The sequence below is a fragment of the Rhincodon typus genome, chromosome 24, assembly GCF_021869965.1.
Source record: "Rhincodon typus isolate 14 chromosome 24, sRhiTyp1.1, whole genome shotgun sequence".
Taxonomy (NCBI): Eukaryota; Metazoa; Chordata; class Chondrichthyes; order Orectolobiformes; family Rhincodontidae; genus Rhincodon; species Rhincodon typus.
The window spans coordinates 39551202-39569635 of NC_063355.1; the positions used below are offsets into that span (position 1 = coordinate 39551202).

The following is an 18434-nucleotide window of genomic DNA, read 5'->3' on the forward strand; positions in this document are numbered from 1 at the left end:
GAGAGGATTGGCCCCTCAGACAGACTCGAACGAGTTGATAATGAGGAAACAAGCAAATAGTCTTTGAACAAGTATTTTGTATGACTTCACAGAAGCCACAAAGAGCAACCCAATCAGAAGCAAAAGGGAGAAGAAACTTGCAATTGTATCTCAAATAGTGCATAGTTTTAGTCCCCTTACCCAAGGAAGAATACACTTGTTTTAGAGGAGTGCGACAGACATTCACCGATTTGAGTCCAGGGATGAGAATGCTGTCCAATGAAGAGATCTTGAGCAGGAGAGCCTATATTCTTGAGTTCAGAAGAATGAGAGACGATCTATTTGAAACATGAGGCTCCTAACAGACTTAACAGGATGGACTCTGAAGATGTTTTCTCTGGTTGCAGGATCTACATTTAAGGATCACGGAGGCTGGCTCAGAGAACAGACATTTTAGACTTGGGAAATTTCTTCACTTTGAGTCTTTGGAAATCTCTACTCCTGTGGGCTCTTGAAAATACTCAAGACGGTGAGGAGAAAAATGTTTGGACATAAAGGGAATCAAATGACCACAGGAACAGGAATATGATCGGGACAGAAAATAAAGTAAAAGATCAGCTATTACCTTACTGAATGGTTGAGGGGGCTTGGGAGGCCATATGAATTTTGTTTGGATTTATCATTGTCACACGTACTGAGATACAGTGAAAAGTATTGTTTCGCACGCTACTCAGGCAGATCATACTATACACGAGTACAACAGGGTACTAGAACAGAACTTGGATGTAGATTTAATGTTGCCACATGTTTATAAATACAGTGTAAAGTGTTTCACATGTTAATTGCAGTATTGCCACACTCCAGCACCACCTTGGATCACTGATTATATTGCATGATATTACTACAACAGCCTTGTATTTTTGGTTCAACAATTTATCTTTGCCATTTTCTCAATCGGCTTCTCCTTCGCTATTCCTCCAGTCACTGCTGCTTAACATCAGCTGCTGGGGTCTTGGTTCAGGGCTCCTCCTCCTCTACCAAAGCAGGAGCCAGCCACTGGCCTGGGGATGCACAGGGCCTGGCTTCTTACAGGAGGACATCAGAAGGCAGTCCAGAGCAATTAGAGGGGGAGAAACAGCAGATAGCCAAAGTGAAATGGAGCCATTGAGGAATGGGAGGTTTCATCGACATGGAGTAGGCCACCAGACCCAAATTAGAAGCCCTTGGTCTCTCATTTGCAGCAAATGGAAAAACAGCTGCAGGCCTTAGGCAGCAAAAATCCACAATCATTGCTAAATGTACAGTGTTACAGCTACAGAGAAGGTGGAGAGCGCGCGCGAGCACGAAGAGCTTTAGTATTTATGAGGTCCATTCAAAAAAATCTGATAAACAGCAGGGAAGAAGCTGTTCTCAAACTTTTGTATCTTCTGCCTGATGGAAGAGGGTGGAAGAGAGTATAACAGAGGTGGAAGGGATCTGCAATTACACTGGTTGCTTTCCCCAAGGCCATGGAAAGTATAGACAAACTCAATGGATGGAAGACTGGTTTGCGTGATGGATTGGGCTGTGTTCTCAACTCTTTGTAATTTCGTGCTGCCTTGGGTACAGCAGTTGCCATACAAAGCTATGATGCACCTATAAAAAAAATTAAGTGTCATTTTGGACATTCCAAATTTCCTTAACCTTCCAAGGAAAAAAAGGTGTTGGTGTGCTTTTTTAATCATAGCGTCAGCATGTATGGACCAGGATAGATTGTTGGTGATTGTTACTCCCAGAAACTTGAGAATCATGATCAACTTCATCTCAACATCATTGATACAGACAGAGGTGTGTCTGCCGCTCCACTTCCTGAAGTCGATGACCAGCTCCTTCATTTCGCTGACATTGATCGAGACATTACTGTCTTTATACAATGCCACTAAGCACTCTTTTTCCTCTATTCTGTTGCGTTGTTGTTTGAGATCTGACCCTTATGGTGGTGTGGTCAGCAAATTTGTAAGTAGAGTTCAAGCAGAATTACACCAATTCTGAACTTTTATGTATAATGGAGAAGTTTGCATTCGTGGAGCGAAAGAGAGAGAGAGAATTAAACCGGACGGTATAGGAGCAGAATTAGGCCATTTGTTCCATTGAGCCTCCTCCGCCATTCAATCATGGCTGCTACGGTTCTCAACCTAATTCTACTTTCTCCCCGTCATCTTTGATCCATCTCTATCTCAATACACTCAATGGCCTGGACTCCACACATTTCTGCAATGAGTTCCACAGATTCACCACCTTCTCGCTGAAAAAAATTCCTCCTTATCTCAGTTCTAAAAGTGTCACTCCTTCACTGAGGTTGCCCTCAGGTCTTAGCCTTCCCTGCAGTGGAAACATCTTCTCCACATCCACTGCATCCAGGCCGCTCAATCTCCTGTAAGTTGTAATCAGATTCCTCCCTCCTTCTTCTGAACTCCCATCGAATACGGACCCAGAGTCCTCAACTGCTCCTCTTATGAGGAGCTCTTCACCCCCATCATTCTTGTAAACCTCCTCCAGACCTCCACCAAGGCGCAACAGATCCTTCCTTAGATGTGGGGCCCAAAAGTGCTAATAAAATATTCCAAATGCAGTCTGACCAGAGCATTATGCAGCTTTAGCAATACATCCCTGCTCTTGCATTCTAGCCTTCTTGAAAGGAAGGCAAATGCAATTTTAGCATTCATAACTACCAACTGCACCAGAATGTTACTCTTGAGAATCCTGAACTAGGACTCCCAGGTCCCTTTGTGCTTCAGATTTCCAAAGCCTTTTTCCCATTTATAAAATAGTCTACATTTCTACTTTTCCTACCCCCAAAGGGCATAACCTCACACTTTCCCCAATGTATTCCTTCTGCCACTTCTTTGCCCAATCTTCTCACCTGTCTATGCCCTTTTGCAGCCTCCCTTCCTCCTGAATGCTACTTGTCCCTCTACCCACTTTTTTGTAATCTGCAAACATAACAAAAATGCCCTCAGTTTTTTCATCCTGATCAACAATGTATGACATGAATAATTGTAGCTCCAACACTGACCCCTCTGGTAGCCTCTGACTACCATCCTGAAATATACTTAAATACTCAGACTATTAAAGCAACAAGTTCCAAAGATTCACCATCTGACTGAAGAAATTCCTCCTCATCCCTTTATTCCCTAACTCTGCCTTCAGCCAGTCAATCTTGTATCCATACCAGTATCTTGCCACTCATACCATGGCATGCCTTCTCTTTAACCAAGCCGTGCTGACTCAGGTGGAAACATTCTTGATGCAGCCAAATAGCAGAAGTGTGCCATATAAGCTAATCTGATGTACTCCTTTGACTGAGGCATTAAACAGAGGCCTTATCAGTTCAGTGGTTTAGATTAGTATTTCCACAGTATCATTCAAAGTTAGCCCCGATTAAGATTAAGTTTCTAAATCAAAGCAACCAGGAACACCAATAATTCAAACTCAACTACATACACTTGGGTGCTGGACGATAAATACAAGCCTAAAGCTAATTTTTAAATTTATTCATTTGTGGGATGTGGGCATGCTGGCTGACTAGCATTTATTGCCCGTCCCTAGATGCCCTTGAGAAAGTGGTGGTGAGCTGCCTTCTTGAACTACTGCAGTGCACCTGCTGTGGGTTGACCCACAATGCCCTTCGGGAGGGATTTCCAGGATTTTGACCCAGTGATAATGAAGGAATGGCAATATATTGCCGAGTCAGAATGGTGCATGGCTTGGAGAGGAACTTGAAGGTGGTGGTGTTCCCATGTCTGCTGCCCTTCTTTTAAATATAAATGGCTATGGGTTTGGAAGGTGCAGTCTGAGAATGTTTGGTGAATTTCCGCAGTGCATCTTGTAGATAGTAGCAGCAGTGTATACTGAGTGTCAGTGGTGAAGGGAGTGGATGTTTGTGAACGTGGTGCCAATTAAACAGGCTGCTTTGTCCTGGATGGTGTCACGCGTCCTGAGTGTCGTTGGGGCTGCACTCATCCAAGCAAGTGGGGAGAATCCCATTACACTCCTGAGTTATGTCTTGTAGATGGTGGACAGGCTTTGGGGAGTCAGCTGGCGTTGCTCACTGCAGTGTTCCTAGCCTCTGACCTGCTCTTGTCGCCAGTGTTCATGTAGTGAGTCGAGTTGAGTTGAGTTTCTGGTCAATGATAACCCCCAGGATTTTGATTTTGGGGACCTCACCACTGAATGTCACAGGGCGCTGGTTAGATTGCCTCTTATTGGTGATGGTCATAACCTAGTATTTGTGTTACTTGCTACATGCCAGCTCAAGCCTCAATATTGTCCAGTTCTTGTTACATTTGGATAAGGACTGCTTCAGTATCTGAGGAGTTGCAAACGGTGCTGAACATTGTGCAATCATCACTGAATATCCCCACTTCTGATCTTACGATGGAGGGAAGGTCATCGATGAAACAGTCGAAGATGGTCGAACTTAGGGCATTACTCTGAGGAACTCCTGCAGAGATGCCCTGGAGCTGAGACAACTGACCTCCAACAAACCACGACCATTTTCTTTTGACAGGTATGACTAGCACCGGAGAGTTTGCCCCCGAAACCCATTGGTTCCAGTTTTGCCAGGGCTCGATGCCAGAATGTCAAATGTAGGCTTGAGCTCAGGGGTTGACACTCTCACCTCACTGCTTTTGTCCATGTTTGACAGCATTGTTGATGACACCTTCTATCAGTTTACTGATGATCGAGACTAGACTGATGTGGCGGTAATTGGCTAGGTTGGATTTTTTATGTACAAGACAGACGAGCAATTTTCCACATTTCCAATACTGGCATCTACTTGACAGTCTACTGGAACAGCTTGGCTAGGGCAAGTTCTGGAGCACAGTACTTTTGCGGAATGTTGTCAGGGCCTGTAGCCTTTACAGTACCCAGTGTCTCCAACTTTTCCAAACTATAGACTGCCAATATTTACTACAGAGCTCACAGAGCAAGCAAGACCACATAAAATTAGGATATTACACAAATTACCACATCAGGATGCAAGCAAAATAAAGGAGAAACCTAGAAGCAAATAGTCACTTGAAACATAGAAATTCCTGGAACACTCCAATGGTCAAAACCGGGACATCAAAACAGGATGCCAAAAATACTTTTCCATAAATAAGTAATACTGTTCACAAGTTTTACGAAACCAAAAAGTACACAACTGCCAAGTACTGAGAATTGCTGAAAACAAGTATTCTATACAAGTCCACTACTGACAAATCACTTATATACATTTGTCAAATGCAACTTATGAACCACTGTATTTGACCACATTAAGCAATGTTTTCTCTAAAATACAGACTCAAATATTTGAGGCTTGAACAGCACATCTCCTAACCTGAACAACTTCTGCATCTTAAAATTTGTGACATACATACTTGAAGCTTGAAAATAATTTACACCTCTAATGTTACAGAACTAACCATGGATGACATAAATCCATGTGTAAGAAACAGTGGGGCTACTTCAGCCACTCACAGTCAAGTTGTGAAATTCGGCAAATGGAACAAGTTGCTCTGCTTGGACAGGTTTCAGATTTGTAAATGTGTAATGCGATCACAATTTGAAAACAAACAAGAATTAAATAATCAATTGTAAAACTAATCGTTGGCAAATGAACAGCCTACTTACAGGAACAATAAGTCCTTGCCAATAGAATACATTTGTTTCATCCACTAGGATATTACGGAAATTCTTCATTCCAGATGAGCGGATTTCAGCAAGTTCCTATGAACAAATAAAATGACAGGTAAAAAACAAAATCAGTGTTACAGCAGAATTCCTTACCCTGTGCCAGAGTGCAGTTACCAATTTTCAGAGTAAATAGCATTAAAAAAATACAAATGCTGCACAAGTATCTAAAATGTACTTTAATAACCACCATTGTTGCCATCAGAAATGCAATCATATGCTCTTCAGAACTACAACAAAATATACTTGAATTGAAATGGTCCAGAAATTGAGTGTTTCACAGGCTTTCAGTTTACATCTAGCAATTCTTGAATACAACTCAAATTATAATGGGAATAGATTGACATTTTATATTTTTTTTAAAACAAGAAAATTACTCAAACATGGAAAATAACTCAAATCCAAGAGATTTAAGGGGTGACCTGATTGCAGTGTTCAAGCTTATGAACAGCAAATGGAAGATAATGGTACAATAGTTTTCACTGGTTAGCAAGATATCAACAAGACGACAAAAATAAGGTTATAAAATTATTTGCAGGGCAGTTAAAATATAGAACTCTGTTGCAGATGCTACCTAGAATCCATTAATTTGTTAAAAAGGGAATTAATGTTGCTTAAAAGAAGGAATATTAAAAGAAAAAGTAGCACATATGAAATGTGATTAATTAGATGGCTCATGCAGAAAAGCAAGCATAAACTTGGGAGCCAAACAGTGTTTCCATGCTGGAATGTTTTGATTCTTTATACAAGGTAAAACAGTTTTTTTTAAAAATGAATACATGACATACCTGGGACCCATTATTTGCTTTTCCTCTCCTTTCAACACAGTGACAATGCCAGTGCTACCTGGTTTTTACCACTTTTCACAAAATAAAAATCTCGAATTCATTTAGAGAAAATGGCACTCCTAATAATGGGAGCAGTGATATGCCTGCAGCTGTTTAGAAAGCCATATTATGAAATCAAAGGCAAAGGCTGAAGTGCCACACATTGACAATCATTGATTTAGGAGGTCCATCAAAATGCAGAAAGCAATAAAAACAACAAACTTAAGTGTATTGTTCAGTAGAGTGAAAGTCTGAAGTAGCCGCATTTAGTCAGGCCAACTTCCAAATCATAATCAGTCCACAGGCACAAAAGATATCTCCACATTCAGGAGGCACTACAGAGAAAGACAAAGCTGATCCCTAACAAGAGAGCTTTTAAGTTACAAAGAAAGAAAGGTTAGAAAAATTCACACTCCCCAATGTTGAAAATATGCCTTACTGAAAATAAGTTTATGAAATGGTACATAGAAGTTAATTCTATGGCACTATTTCAAGTTAGATGGTGATAGGGACTAATAAAAAGCTAAGTAAGGTTTGATATTAGCAAACATTTCTTTGCAGATTAATAATCAAAATAATCACAAGACAGCATAAGGAAGGTTAAAACTGAAATCATTCAAGAAGCAATTAAATGGTTGCTAGTTTTTTTACAGAAAGATGGATTAAGAAAGACAAACTGATTCTATCATAATATTCAACAAGAAAACTTGGATTCAATATAAAATAATTGTAAAGAATTTTGTCTCTTAATTTTCCATATTTTTAAAAGAATGTGGTGCATTATAAAGATGGACAACCCACAAAGATGGAACAGTAGCACACTTTTCCACATGTTGTCCATTCCTTAAAAGCGAGCGTGAAGACCATTTAACTCCAGATTCATCATTTGCCAAAGGCCAAGATGGGGCTTTGTATACATACATTTCAAAATGTAATGGATTTTATTTTTCCTCATTACTCCCAGTGGACTGGATTTTTGATCGGAGAACGCTGCAATTATCCATCAAGGCACCTCATGAAATTTTTGCTTAAAAACTGTTCAATCTACAAACATACCAACGAAGAGCATAAGGAGGGAATTTAGCTTTATCTCACCTGCAAATTTAGATAATAGGCACTTTGTTTCGTGCCCCTAAGTCATTGATGAAACTTGTAAATATCTGAGTCATCAGCACACATCCTTGCAGGAACACATCCTGCCAATTAAAAAAGTAACCGTTTATGTATACCTTTTTCTGCCAGCCAATCTTCTACCCATGCTAATGTTAGACCACTACAGCATAAGCTCCTTACTTTAAGAAATAAAGTGTGCGCGTGACACTATCAACTGTCTTCTGGAAATCTAAATAGATTATATCTAGGAGGCTCCTCTCTATGCACACTGCATGTTACTCCTTCAAAGTAAATCAATTAAATCAGATAATTATGATTTCCTTTACAAAAAACTATGTTCACTCATCCTGATGACCTAGTGTTTGTTTAACTGCCCAGCTAAAACCTCCTTAATAATCTTTTCCAACACTTAACCCACATGTCAAGATAACTAGCCTATAGTTTCTTGCTTCCCTCCCTTCTTAAATAAAAGGCAATATTTGCTACTTTCCAGTCCAAATAAACCCTCCCAAAAATCTAGCAAAGTCTGGAAAACTGACAGCAACAAAACAAGAAGGCAGATTACCACCTGAATGGCTATAAATTGGGAGGGGGGGGGGGGGGGGGGGGGGTGGGGGGGGGAGGAGGCAACTGGATGAGTATATAAATAGAAAGGGTTTGGAGGACTATTGTCCAAATGCTGGCAAATGGGATTAAGTCAGATTGGGTGTTGGGTCAGCGCAGGTAAATTGGACCAAAGGGTCTGTTTCCATGCTGTCTCACCCTTCCACCTCATGGTTTAACTTTATTATTCAAATATTTTTGTATCCTCCATAGTGAGATCAGAATTCTTTCTGAATTTCTTTGTAACTTTGTTACCAACATTTTTAACTGCAGCAAAATGGCTCTGTTGGTATGAAGTAACAATAATTTACTGGCTGGCAAACGTAAGACTTAAACAATTTCACCTCCACCTATTTGTTGTCTGAGTGAAGGTGGACTTTAACTTATACATGGTGATCAGTTTGCTCATCTTCTTGTACCATGCTAAATGCAAGGAACTTTGAACCTCATCAAATATGTAAATAAACTGAAAGTCCTGCATTGGAAGGTAGAGGTGGGGTGGTACACCCTTTGAGCTATTAATATTTCATAAACAGAGCAGCTCTTCACAACCTGATTCTCAGCACAAATCAATTCTGAACTAACAGTGAAAGCAAGAGATGCAAGTAGAATGGAAGGTCGTATTTTTATAGGCCAAACAGTGGCAATGCCCTGGAACCTGCTTTTTAAGCTTAGTTATTCACAACATTAGGTCATTGGGAAAGGTAAACAACCGGACACTGGATTGAAATAAACTTACAGGATTATGGGAATACAGTGAAGGACGAGGCTTGACTGGACTGCTCTGAAGAGAGATGGAACTGATGGACCAAATGGCCTACCTTCGGTTAAATGTCTCTGTGAATAACTATCCAGTCTCCTAGTGGTTTCATCCAAGAGCTCATACTCTAGAATGCACTACCACACAAACAGCTACAGTACTTGCAGCTGAAATTTGACAATGATTTAAAATGTAATCAAGCCAGATATACAAATAGTGCATGGGACAAAATGTCTAATCAGACAAGCAAGCTAAGTTAATGACTTGTGTGACAAGTGGACAACGGTCAACATGAGTTACAATTCAGCATTGGTAGTTCTGTGTTCTGTTTAGACTACACTTTGGTCAAGTAAAATTCATGTGTAATTGAGACCCACGCTGATGGACAAATTGTAATCTGCAAATGTCACAGTTTTCATGTCATCCCTCTCAATGCTGACTGTCAATTATAGAAGTTACTTTCAACAGGCAACAGAATACACAACGCAAATCAAACCACACAAAAACATCAGAATCTTTCATTGTGTCAGCACTGCAAATACACATCACAAATGCAGGATACAGGCCCTTCACCCTATAATGCTAGATTCCCTTACTAATTAAATAGTGGTCTACTTCAGCCTTGAATATACTTGCAGTTTTAGCAAAACGTCCTGACATTTATATCACATTCTCTTTTGAAATAAAAGCCAATATTCCTTTGCTTTTATCAGCTGCTAAACTTATGATTCATGCACGAGGTCTTCCAAATGTCTCTGCGCTGTAGATTTCTCCATTTAAATAATATTGTGCCGCATTCCTTCTGCCAAAATGCATACACTCATATTCCATCTACCAAATTTCTGCCCATTCTTAAACTATCTATATGCCCCCCCCCCGCCACCCCCTCATCACTTGCCCTCCCACCTAATTTGGGTCATTGGCAAACTTATCTCTAGTACATTCACTTCCCTCATTCAAGTTAGTACATATTCTAAATAATTGTGGCCCCAGCACCAACCACTGCGACACTCCACTGACCACAGACTGCCATCCTGTTAATGTCCTCCTTATCTCAACTCGCCTTCTATTGTTAGCCAAATCTCTAAACACGCTAGCATACTATCTCTCAACACCATGGGGCACTTATCTTAAGTAGCCTATGTAATACCTTATCAAACACTTCTGAAAATCCAAATGTATTACATCCACCGCTTCCTTTTATCTATCCTGCTCATTGTCTCCTCAAATAATTCTTGTAAAATGTGTCAGACATGATTTCCCCTGCATGAAATTATACTGACTCTGCTTGATATTATATACTTCTAAATCCTCTGCTATTATGTCCTCTATAGTAGACTCCAACACTTTCCAAAAACAGGCATTAGGTTAACTAGCACTACAGTTACCTATTTTTTAATCTCCTTCCGTTTTTTAAACTGAAAGAGGTCACCAGAATCTAAAGACTCCTGCTCTACCATTTTTTTTAAAAACACAATTGAATTGCACAGACAACTTTGAGCTGTCAAAACAGGAGCCAAGCACATGGTGGAAGCAGTCATACTAGACCGGTTCCTTTCCGGGTTCTCTCTGGCCTTCAGTTTGTGTGTAACAGACTCTGGAAATCCAAAATATTTTGCTTTTATTTATGCAGCTGACATGCTAACCTATTAGATTCTTCATCTCATACTCATGAATGGGATAGTTATACCTTTGGCAGGTTTTTATGATTTAAGTTTGCTGGACAGTTTGATCTTTTCCTCAAACTTCTCATTTTGAACATTTCACATTTTTTTTTATTTCATTTACACGTACATAGACCTTGAAGTTAACAGGACAGATGGATCGCGTAGTTAAAACAATCCGCAAGAACTGCGGATGCTGTTGTCAGAGATAACAAAGTATGGAGCTGGAGGAACACAGCAGGCCAGGCAGCATCCAAGGAACAGGAAAGCTGACATTTCAGGTCAGGACCCTTCTTCAGAAATGGGGAGGGGAAGCTCAGAAATAAATAGAGAGGAGGAGTGGGGCTGGGGAAAGTTGGTAGGATGGTAATAGGTGACTGCATGTAGGCAGTGATCAGGATTGGTCAGCAAGGTGGGAATGGTAGATAGGCGGGAGAAAAGGTGGACAGGTTGTGTCAAGTCAAGGAGGCAGGAATGAGGGGGAGAGTTGGTAATGCATTGAGGCTGGGAATGGAGAGATTTTGAAACTGGTAAAATCCATATTCAGACTGACAGGCTGTAGGCTCCTGAAGCAGAACATGAGGTGCTGTTCCTCCAGTTTGTGGGTGACATTATTGTGACACTAGGGGGGACCCAGGATGGATGTCACCCAGGGAGTGGGGGGGCGGGGAGTTAAAATTTTGCGCAACCGGAAGGTTGTGTTGTTTGTCATGTACAAAGCACAGATGCTCTACAAAATGGTGTCCGAGTCTCCGCTTGGTCTCATCGATGTGGAGGAGGCCACGGCAGGTGCAGCGGATGCAGTAGGCCAAGTTGATGGATGTGCAGGTGAACCCATGTCTGATGTCGAAGGTTTGTTTTTTGCCTTGAATGGAGGTTGGGGGATGGAGGGGTGTGTGTGTGTGTGTGTGTGTGTGTGTGTGTGTCTGTGTGTAGGGTAGGTGTAGCACCTCCTGCGGTTGCAGGGAAAGGTGCCGGGGGTGGTGGGGTTAGTGGAGAGTGTGGAGCAGACGAGGGAGTCGTGAAGAGAGCGGTCCCTACAAAAGGCAGATAGGGTGGGGAGGGAAATCCTTTGTGAGAAGAAACATAAAACACAAGGGGCTGAGAGTTTACATTGGAGCTCTACAGGACATTGGTTAGACCATAAGAGTGCTGTGTGCAGTTCTGGATGTCACACTATAGGAAGAATGAGTGTCCACTACAAAAGATGCAGGCAGAATTCAACAGTTTGTTGCCAAGGCTGTGGTATTTCAGCAATGAAGAGACTACATGGCTAGGTTTGTTTTCATTAAAGCAGAGAAAGCTGAAGGGAGACTTGATTGTGGTGTCAGTAAGAACTCCACCCCCCTCCCCTCACCCTTGGCAGAGGTCAATTACCACACATTGTTGAGACTCCACCATGCTCTGACATCAGTAAAGCCTTCTCATCTGTCACAGATCGTATATTTCCTTTTTGTGCCTAATTAACTAATGTACCATAAGTGAAACAGTTTTCTGGGAAAGAGCAATCAGAAATTTGCAATAAATCATTCACCCACTATTTTAGTTAACCGTGATCATAAACCCCCTTAAAATCAACAGGGGCATAAATTTAAGGTAAGGGGCAGGAGATTTACTTCCCCACCTAAAGGATAGAATGTATTTAAAACGTGCTGCTTGGAAGAGTTATATGGGCAGGAACCATTACAACATTTAACTACCTGGACAAACGCTTAATGCTCTCACACATAAGGCTGTGGCTCAAGTGCTAGGAAATAGGATTAGAATAGATAGATGCTTGAAGAGCACTGGCAGTGACATGATGGTCCGAAGGGCCTCCTTCTATGCTGTAATACTCTATAACCATCCTACTGGCATTCAAACTACATTATCGTCATTGCTGTTGGCCACTTGTATTTTTAGTATTGGCCCTCAGTAATGGACCGTGTTTGATTGAATAACTCTCATCAATTATTATTTCTATCTACCACAATAATCTGTATACTTTTCTCTCCACTCAGATCTTTATACAATTAAAAAGAGTAAGCTGCAAGGCCATTAGTACATATTTGATAGAAGTAACAGAATTGGGTATGCTCTGATAAATTTTCTTATAATTCACAACTGGATACATGTACTTGCACAGAGTGTAACACTGGCAAGAGATGCTATAGAATCTTACAAAATTCTGACAAGGTTTTACCAAGGAGACATCATGTTTTACAGCAAGAAAAAATATTCTTTTTATTAATTCTATATTTTTAGAACAATTAGTCTGGCTGATGTTGCTTCTGATCCAAAAGTGGGTACAGATGTACATACCAAGCTCAAAAAGAGCTTATCTGTGATTTTCTTCCCTTCCCCAGCTGTCAACCCTTACCACTGCCATAATATTGACCAATTGGATTCCTATGTAGAATGGGCATAAAGATAAGATCCCAGAGAGCATAGAATGGTTTCAGCATCCAAGCAGGCTATTAGGCCAGTCACGTTTGTATTGTTTCTCTGCAAGAACATTCAAAATTCTTGTAACCATACTCAGAACGGATTGATACTCTCAAGAAAAGGCAGGTTAGAAGGTGAAAAAAAAACTGATTCAAAAATTAAACGAGAAAAAGCTTCTCAATCATTGTAGATCTTATCTACTGTGCATGGCAATAAAATTAAGTAACATTTTAAATTCTAATTGTAAAGAAAACTTTACACTATTGTCAAGTACATTCTCAAATTTGTTTCAAATGATGAGATTAATATACACCTAGAATTAGAACACAACTTGTACACTGAAATATTTCAACAAATTTGATTTGATTCCCAACAGTCTGTTTTCTGAGCAGTTAAAGTAACATAATTATCCAACCTAATTTAATCATTTTGAAAGCTTTATCAATGGACATCTAAACTGCAAATACAGTTTTTAAAACCTGAAGTGAGTTGCGAAATATGCTTTGCAAGTTGGAAATCCAGAAATAAAATAAAGGCAGAAAATATTTAGCAGGCATCTGTGGAGAGAAACAAAGTTGACATTTCAGGTTGAGACAACCTTATATCAGAAAAGAAACTACAAACATAAGTTTCAGTCTGTGGGAGGGGGCAGGAAGAACATCTGCAAGAGGGTGCAGGACAGGAGCAAATAAGTAACAAAATATTTCACAATGCAACTGGTATGGGTATGGCACAGAAAAACATGTTATGTTTCTGATGAGCTGTGAATGACCACTTAGCAACCATCAGAATGCAATACAAATGGAAAGAAACAAACAGAGCAAAAGTAAACCCACCAAAGACAAGAAAAAATAAACATGGAGGTAGACGTTGTGATCTAAAGGTGTTGAACTCTTATGTTGAGTGCAGAGTACTGTAAACTGCTGAGTCAAAAGATAAGACGTTGTTCCTCAAGATTTGCTAGAGCACTGCAGTAGGCCACATATAGAAAAATCAGCATGGAAGCAAAGTGGAGAATTAAAATGGTGCTTTATTATAAAAACTTTGTATTAGGAGTGGAAATACATAGGGGAAATTGAATGTTAAAAATAAACAAGACAAACATTAACCTGCCCAAGGACACCAGAATGCTCATGATTTATTTTTCACTTATTTTCACATTCCATTTTTCTTATTGTAACATTTATCAGCATGACAGATATGTCGCCCAAGAAGTTATAGTAGTAATGAGATACCGGATTAAACAATGCCAACACTTGATGGGATAATTCCTGACGATCATGCCTAGATACTACTGACTTTAAGATTAAAGGTTCAACATAATCAGAGTGTGAAACAAATTACTTTAAAATGTACAAATTCAGGTAATTTAATAATGGATAAAAAGCTTTGTTTAGAATTGATGCCTAGTTGTTATATTTTATACTTTCTTGCTATAACATTTGTGTTATGACAAACAGGATTTGGTCTACAAGATTCAAGACACCACTTAAAACACTGCAGTTCCATTTTACTTATGTTTGAGGAAATTATTCTGACATGAATCTTGCATGTAAAATGCATCACTCCAAACATTCATATGCATGCCAGGTCAATAAGAAATTTTACTATAGATTGAAAATAGGAACATTTGCAAACATAGAACTGGAGCACAATTCCATACTTAGATAAACATTACTGGAATGACAAACTATAAAGTGGTCTACAGCTATGGCAAATTTAGGATTTTGAAATCAATAAATGTTTTGTCAGTAAACATAGCCATGAAACAACACTCTTCCAAAGACAAAAACATTGCTCACTATTGAACATCAGGAAAACTATCATCTTCACCTGGTCTGGCCAATGCAATCATTACCCTAAGCTGACTATACAGGTTTTGTACAATTAAGTTATGTACAGATTTATGATAGCTCTCTTTTTAAAGGAAAACATGTCCATATGCCTGTATGTTTTAAAATCCCCTGGGAAACAATGGAGGCTCATGGGCGCAACCTAAACTTCCAGTCAGCCCCTAGCACACACCACAGAAGGGTCCAGGCAGAGAAACACAGATTTCCTTAAACAATCAAACCAAAAAAAAAAATTACAGATCAACCATGCAAGCAAGTTGCATCAAGATAGAATTGTGAATTTGACATCAAATCTGATGCACAAAGTCAAAAATAAAAACAAAGAAAAATAGAATTGAAGGCACCAAAATGGACGGTTCCGCATTTGAGAAGATTCTGATCAGGGCTCTTTCAGAAGTGTGAAGCCATACTTCCACCTGACAGTTCTTTCATGGTGCAGAACTGTAAAGGTCGTGCAGACCACATTCTCTTTTCACAGCAGTCAGCTGTCGTATTCAGAAATTTCAAGTTTCAAACAGCTTTGACATCAGTTGTCAAACAATAAGAATGATATTAGGGTGCTGGCAGGTAGCGTGTCAGATGGAGAGGGTTAGGCTAGTAGGTAGATTGGGTGCCAGGCATGCGGCAGGTCACTTTTAGCAGCAACAGAAGTGGGGGGGGGGGGGGGGGTGGTGGCTGCAGAGCAGGGGTAGCTTGTCAGGTGGTATAATTGATGGGGCTGAGGTAAGAGGTAAGCATCAGGCCTTTTTAATAGTTACTTCAGAGTTAGATATAATAGTCTAATGTTTTAATGTTTTAAAAGTTTTATGAAGACACTCCAAATTCTCCAATTTAAACAGAGACTTTCAAAGGATTCCAGATGTAGAGGAGTTGGTCAATTGACTCTTCAATTTCCCAGGTAACTTCTTCAGTTTCACTGTGGGGGACCCCAAGCACAACTCCCATTAATGCTGGAATAACAACCATCACATTACTGAAAAACCCAGACCTATAAATTCCAAGGAATTCCATTTTGAACCGTGCGCACAACACCCTTGCTAAAAGCTGTTAATCATATTTGCACATCAATACTTGACATTTTCACTCCCTCCACTGTGAATAGCAAACCTATAATTGTAACTTTTAAGACAGGCAACGGCTAAGGGTCAGAGAGAGAGTGGCAGTCTACACACGTGCATGCGCGATTGGGGAGTGCATTTAAAATGAAAGGCATCCTATCCCTGGATACAGTAAGCCAGGAAACTGCTGAGTCAAAGCTAGGCACGTTTCAATCTCAGCCTAGTCAACCAACACTGATAAGGGGAAGAGGTAAAGAAAACATCTCCAGTTTGATTTTAGGATTATTGTTGGGAAACTACATAGGGAACAGGCCATCTGCTTGGGGGGAGGTGAAGATAAGTCAGCCATGCAGGGGAGAGAGGAGGAGGAAGGGGTGGAGACAAGAAGTGGAATGAAGAAAAAGGCCATTTTGGGGGCTGGTAGCGGGAGAGAAAGCCTTTTACGGTGGCAGAGGGGAGGAAAAGATGGTTCTTTGGGTGTTGGGGGCAGCGGGAGAGGAGAAGGCCGTCCCAGTGTGGGGACTTAAAGTCATCGGGGTTCAGCCGAGGGGAGGAGTTGCGAAAGAGATGGGATTTTTTTGGGTGTGGGGGGGGGGGGAGGAGGAGGAGGGGTTAGGTGAAGGAAGTACATGTGGGGTAGAGGCGGTGGATCAAATAAAAGGAGAGGACCCGCCGCCTCTGCTCCACGGAGGGGAGGGGAAAAAAAGACGGTGAGAAAATGAAAAGGTGAGGGGGGGACTTTTCGAACGATGAGGATGAGGGACAAAAAAACCTGCAGCGGGGGCACCGGGTCCAATGAGAGCCGTCCCTTTCCGCGAAATCAGGCGGCGGCGGCGGCGGCGGGAATGGCCATTTCTTACCCCCACCCACGGGGGCACAGGGTCGGCGCCTGGCGGACAATCCCCTAACCCCCACCCCCGCCCATGGCGGAGAGAGACGGGGTAGGGGTGGGGTTAAAAAGCAGCACTTTGTGTCCCCCACCACCACCACCACCACTTCCCGGATTACATTGCTGCCCCGCCCCCCGCCAACCGTTATCGTTCCCGCCGCTTCCCGTTTCGTCTCTTTTTCCTCCCCCCGCACGTTTCTCGCTGTAATGTCTCCCAATGCCCGCTCTCTCCCACCACCACCACAACACCCGCCTCTCCTCCTGCGAGGAACGGCCTCAGGTTTTTTTTTAATATGTTAATTTTCTTATTTTACCTTCAACAGCCGGCTGCTGCCCGCCATCTTGATCATCCGCACTTCTCCCCGGGACCGGCGAGATCCACGTTCCCTGCCGACGCTGCTGGCCAATCAGGGGCCACGGCGGCCTAATCGGCCAGAGGCCTACCAGAAAGCGGCGGGATTCGACCAATGAGCGGCTACATTCGCGCCAGTGCGAATCGCTGATCAATCGGCGGGCGTCGTACGGGCGCGGGCCAATCGGCAACCGCGCATGTCGCCCAATCCGCGGCGCCAAGCCGAAGCGGCGAATGCCAGGCACTCAGTGGCGCCGCCCTGGCGTGATCCAAACGGAAACCGTGGTTTTGGACCAATCGTTGGCACCATCCGACCATGAGCCAATCGGAAACTGCAGAGGGCGACCAATCGGCGGCGGCGGATGGTCGTAAACCAATCGGAAACCGTGAGTGGTGACTAATAGGCGACGCCATGGGGACGCTAGCCAATCTGAAGCGGTAGAACCGGCCATTCATTGGTGCCGGCTATGGCGGTGGTGGCCAATCAGAAGCTCAGCTCTCTAACGAGTTTGTAATGGCCATTCTGGTCAAAATGAAAGCAATAAACTATTTGCACATCAATTTTAGCTTCGAACTGTTTCCCCTTGTTATTTCAGCTTCCTGTTTATTCTGTTATTTACAAGAAGTACGGTAGAAATTCTCCAAAGATCTTCAGACAACACCCTCCAAACCCAATGACCACTTCCATCTTGAAGGACAAGAGCAGTGGTTACTTAGGAACACCATCTCCTTAAAAGTTCCCGTCCAAAGCAGTCACCATCCTTACTTGGAAGTACATTGCTGTTCATTCACTGTCGCTGGATCAAAATCCTGGAATTCTCTCCTTAATGGCATTGTAGGTGAACAGCACCACCTTTTCAAGGGCAACTAGGGACAGGCAATAAATGGTGGCCAGCCAGTGATGCCCACGTCCCACAAATGAATAAAAAAATCCCTACAACCGATATCTTTTCCATCCTCAGATATTGTACTCCTCCAATTTCCTTGTTGATTTCCACATGGCTGTTTCCATACATGCAACTGTCTGAGTGAGATAAGACCAAGATACATGGTAGGCCATTCAGCCTAGCGAGTCTGCTGTGTAATGTAGACAATTAATGAGGTGTGTTTGGTAAGATTGGGTGATAAAGCTCACTCAGCCTCCTGGCAAAAAGCCCTCTGAAAAATTCAACGTAACTAATGCAGAAGAAAGTA

The 18434-nt window shown here is 41.7% G+C and overlaps 1 protein-coding gene and 1 long non-coding RNA gene across 2 annotated transcripts in view; one reads left to right on the forward strand and one right to left on the reverse strand.

The window, feature by feature from the left end:
• LOC109911391 (ubiquitin-conjugating enzyme E2 L3) overlaps positions 1-17312 on the reverse strand; it is a 59345-nt gene extending 42033 nt beyond the window's left edge. Inside the window, exons 1-2 of the mRNA XM_020510692.2 lie at positions 17203-17312; positions 5638-5733 (exon numbers count right to left, since the gene is read on the reverse strand). Of these exons, the coding sequence (XP_020366281.1) occupies positions 5638-5733; positions 17203-17238 (132 nt within the window). The 5' untranslated portion in view covers positions 17239-17312. The remainder of the gene's footprint in view (positions 1-5637; positions 5734-17202) is intronic.
• LOC125485962 lies at positions 16622-17806 on the forward strand. The gene is made up of 2 exons (XR_007264684.1): positions 16622-16725; positions 17212-17806. It is a non-coding gene; the product is annotated as an uncharacterized LOC125485962 (long non-coding RNA).
• The last annotated feature ends 628 nt before the right edge of the window (positions 17807-18434 follow it).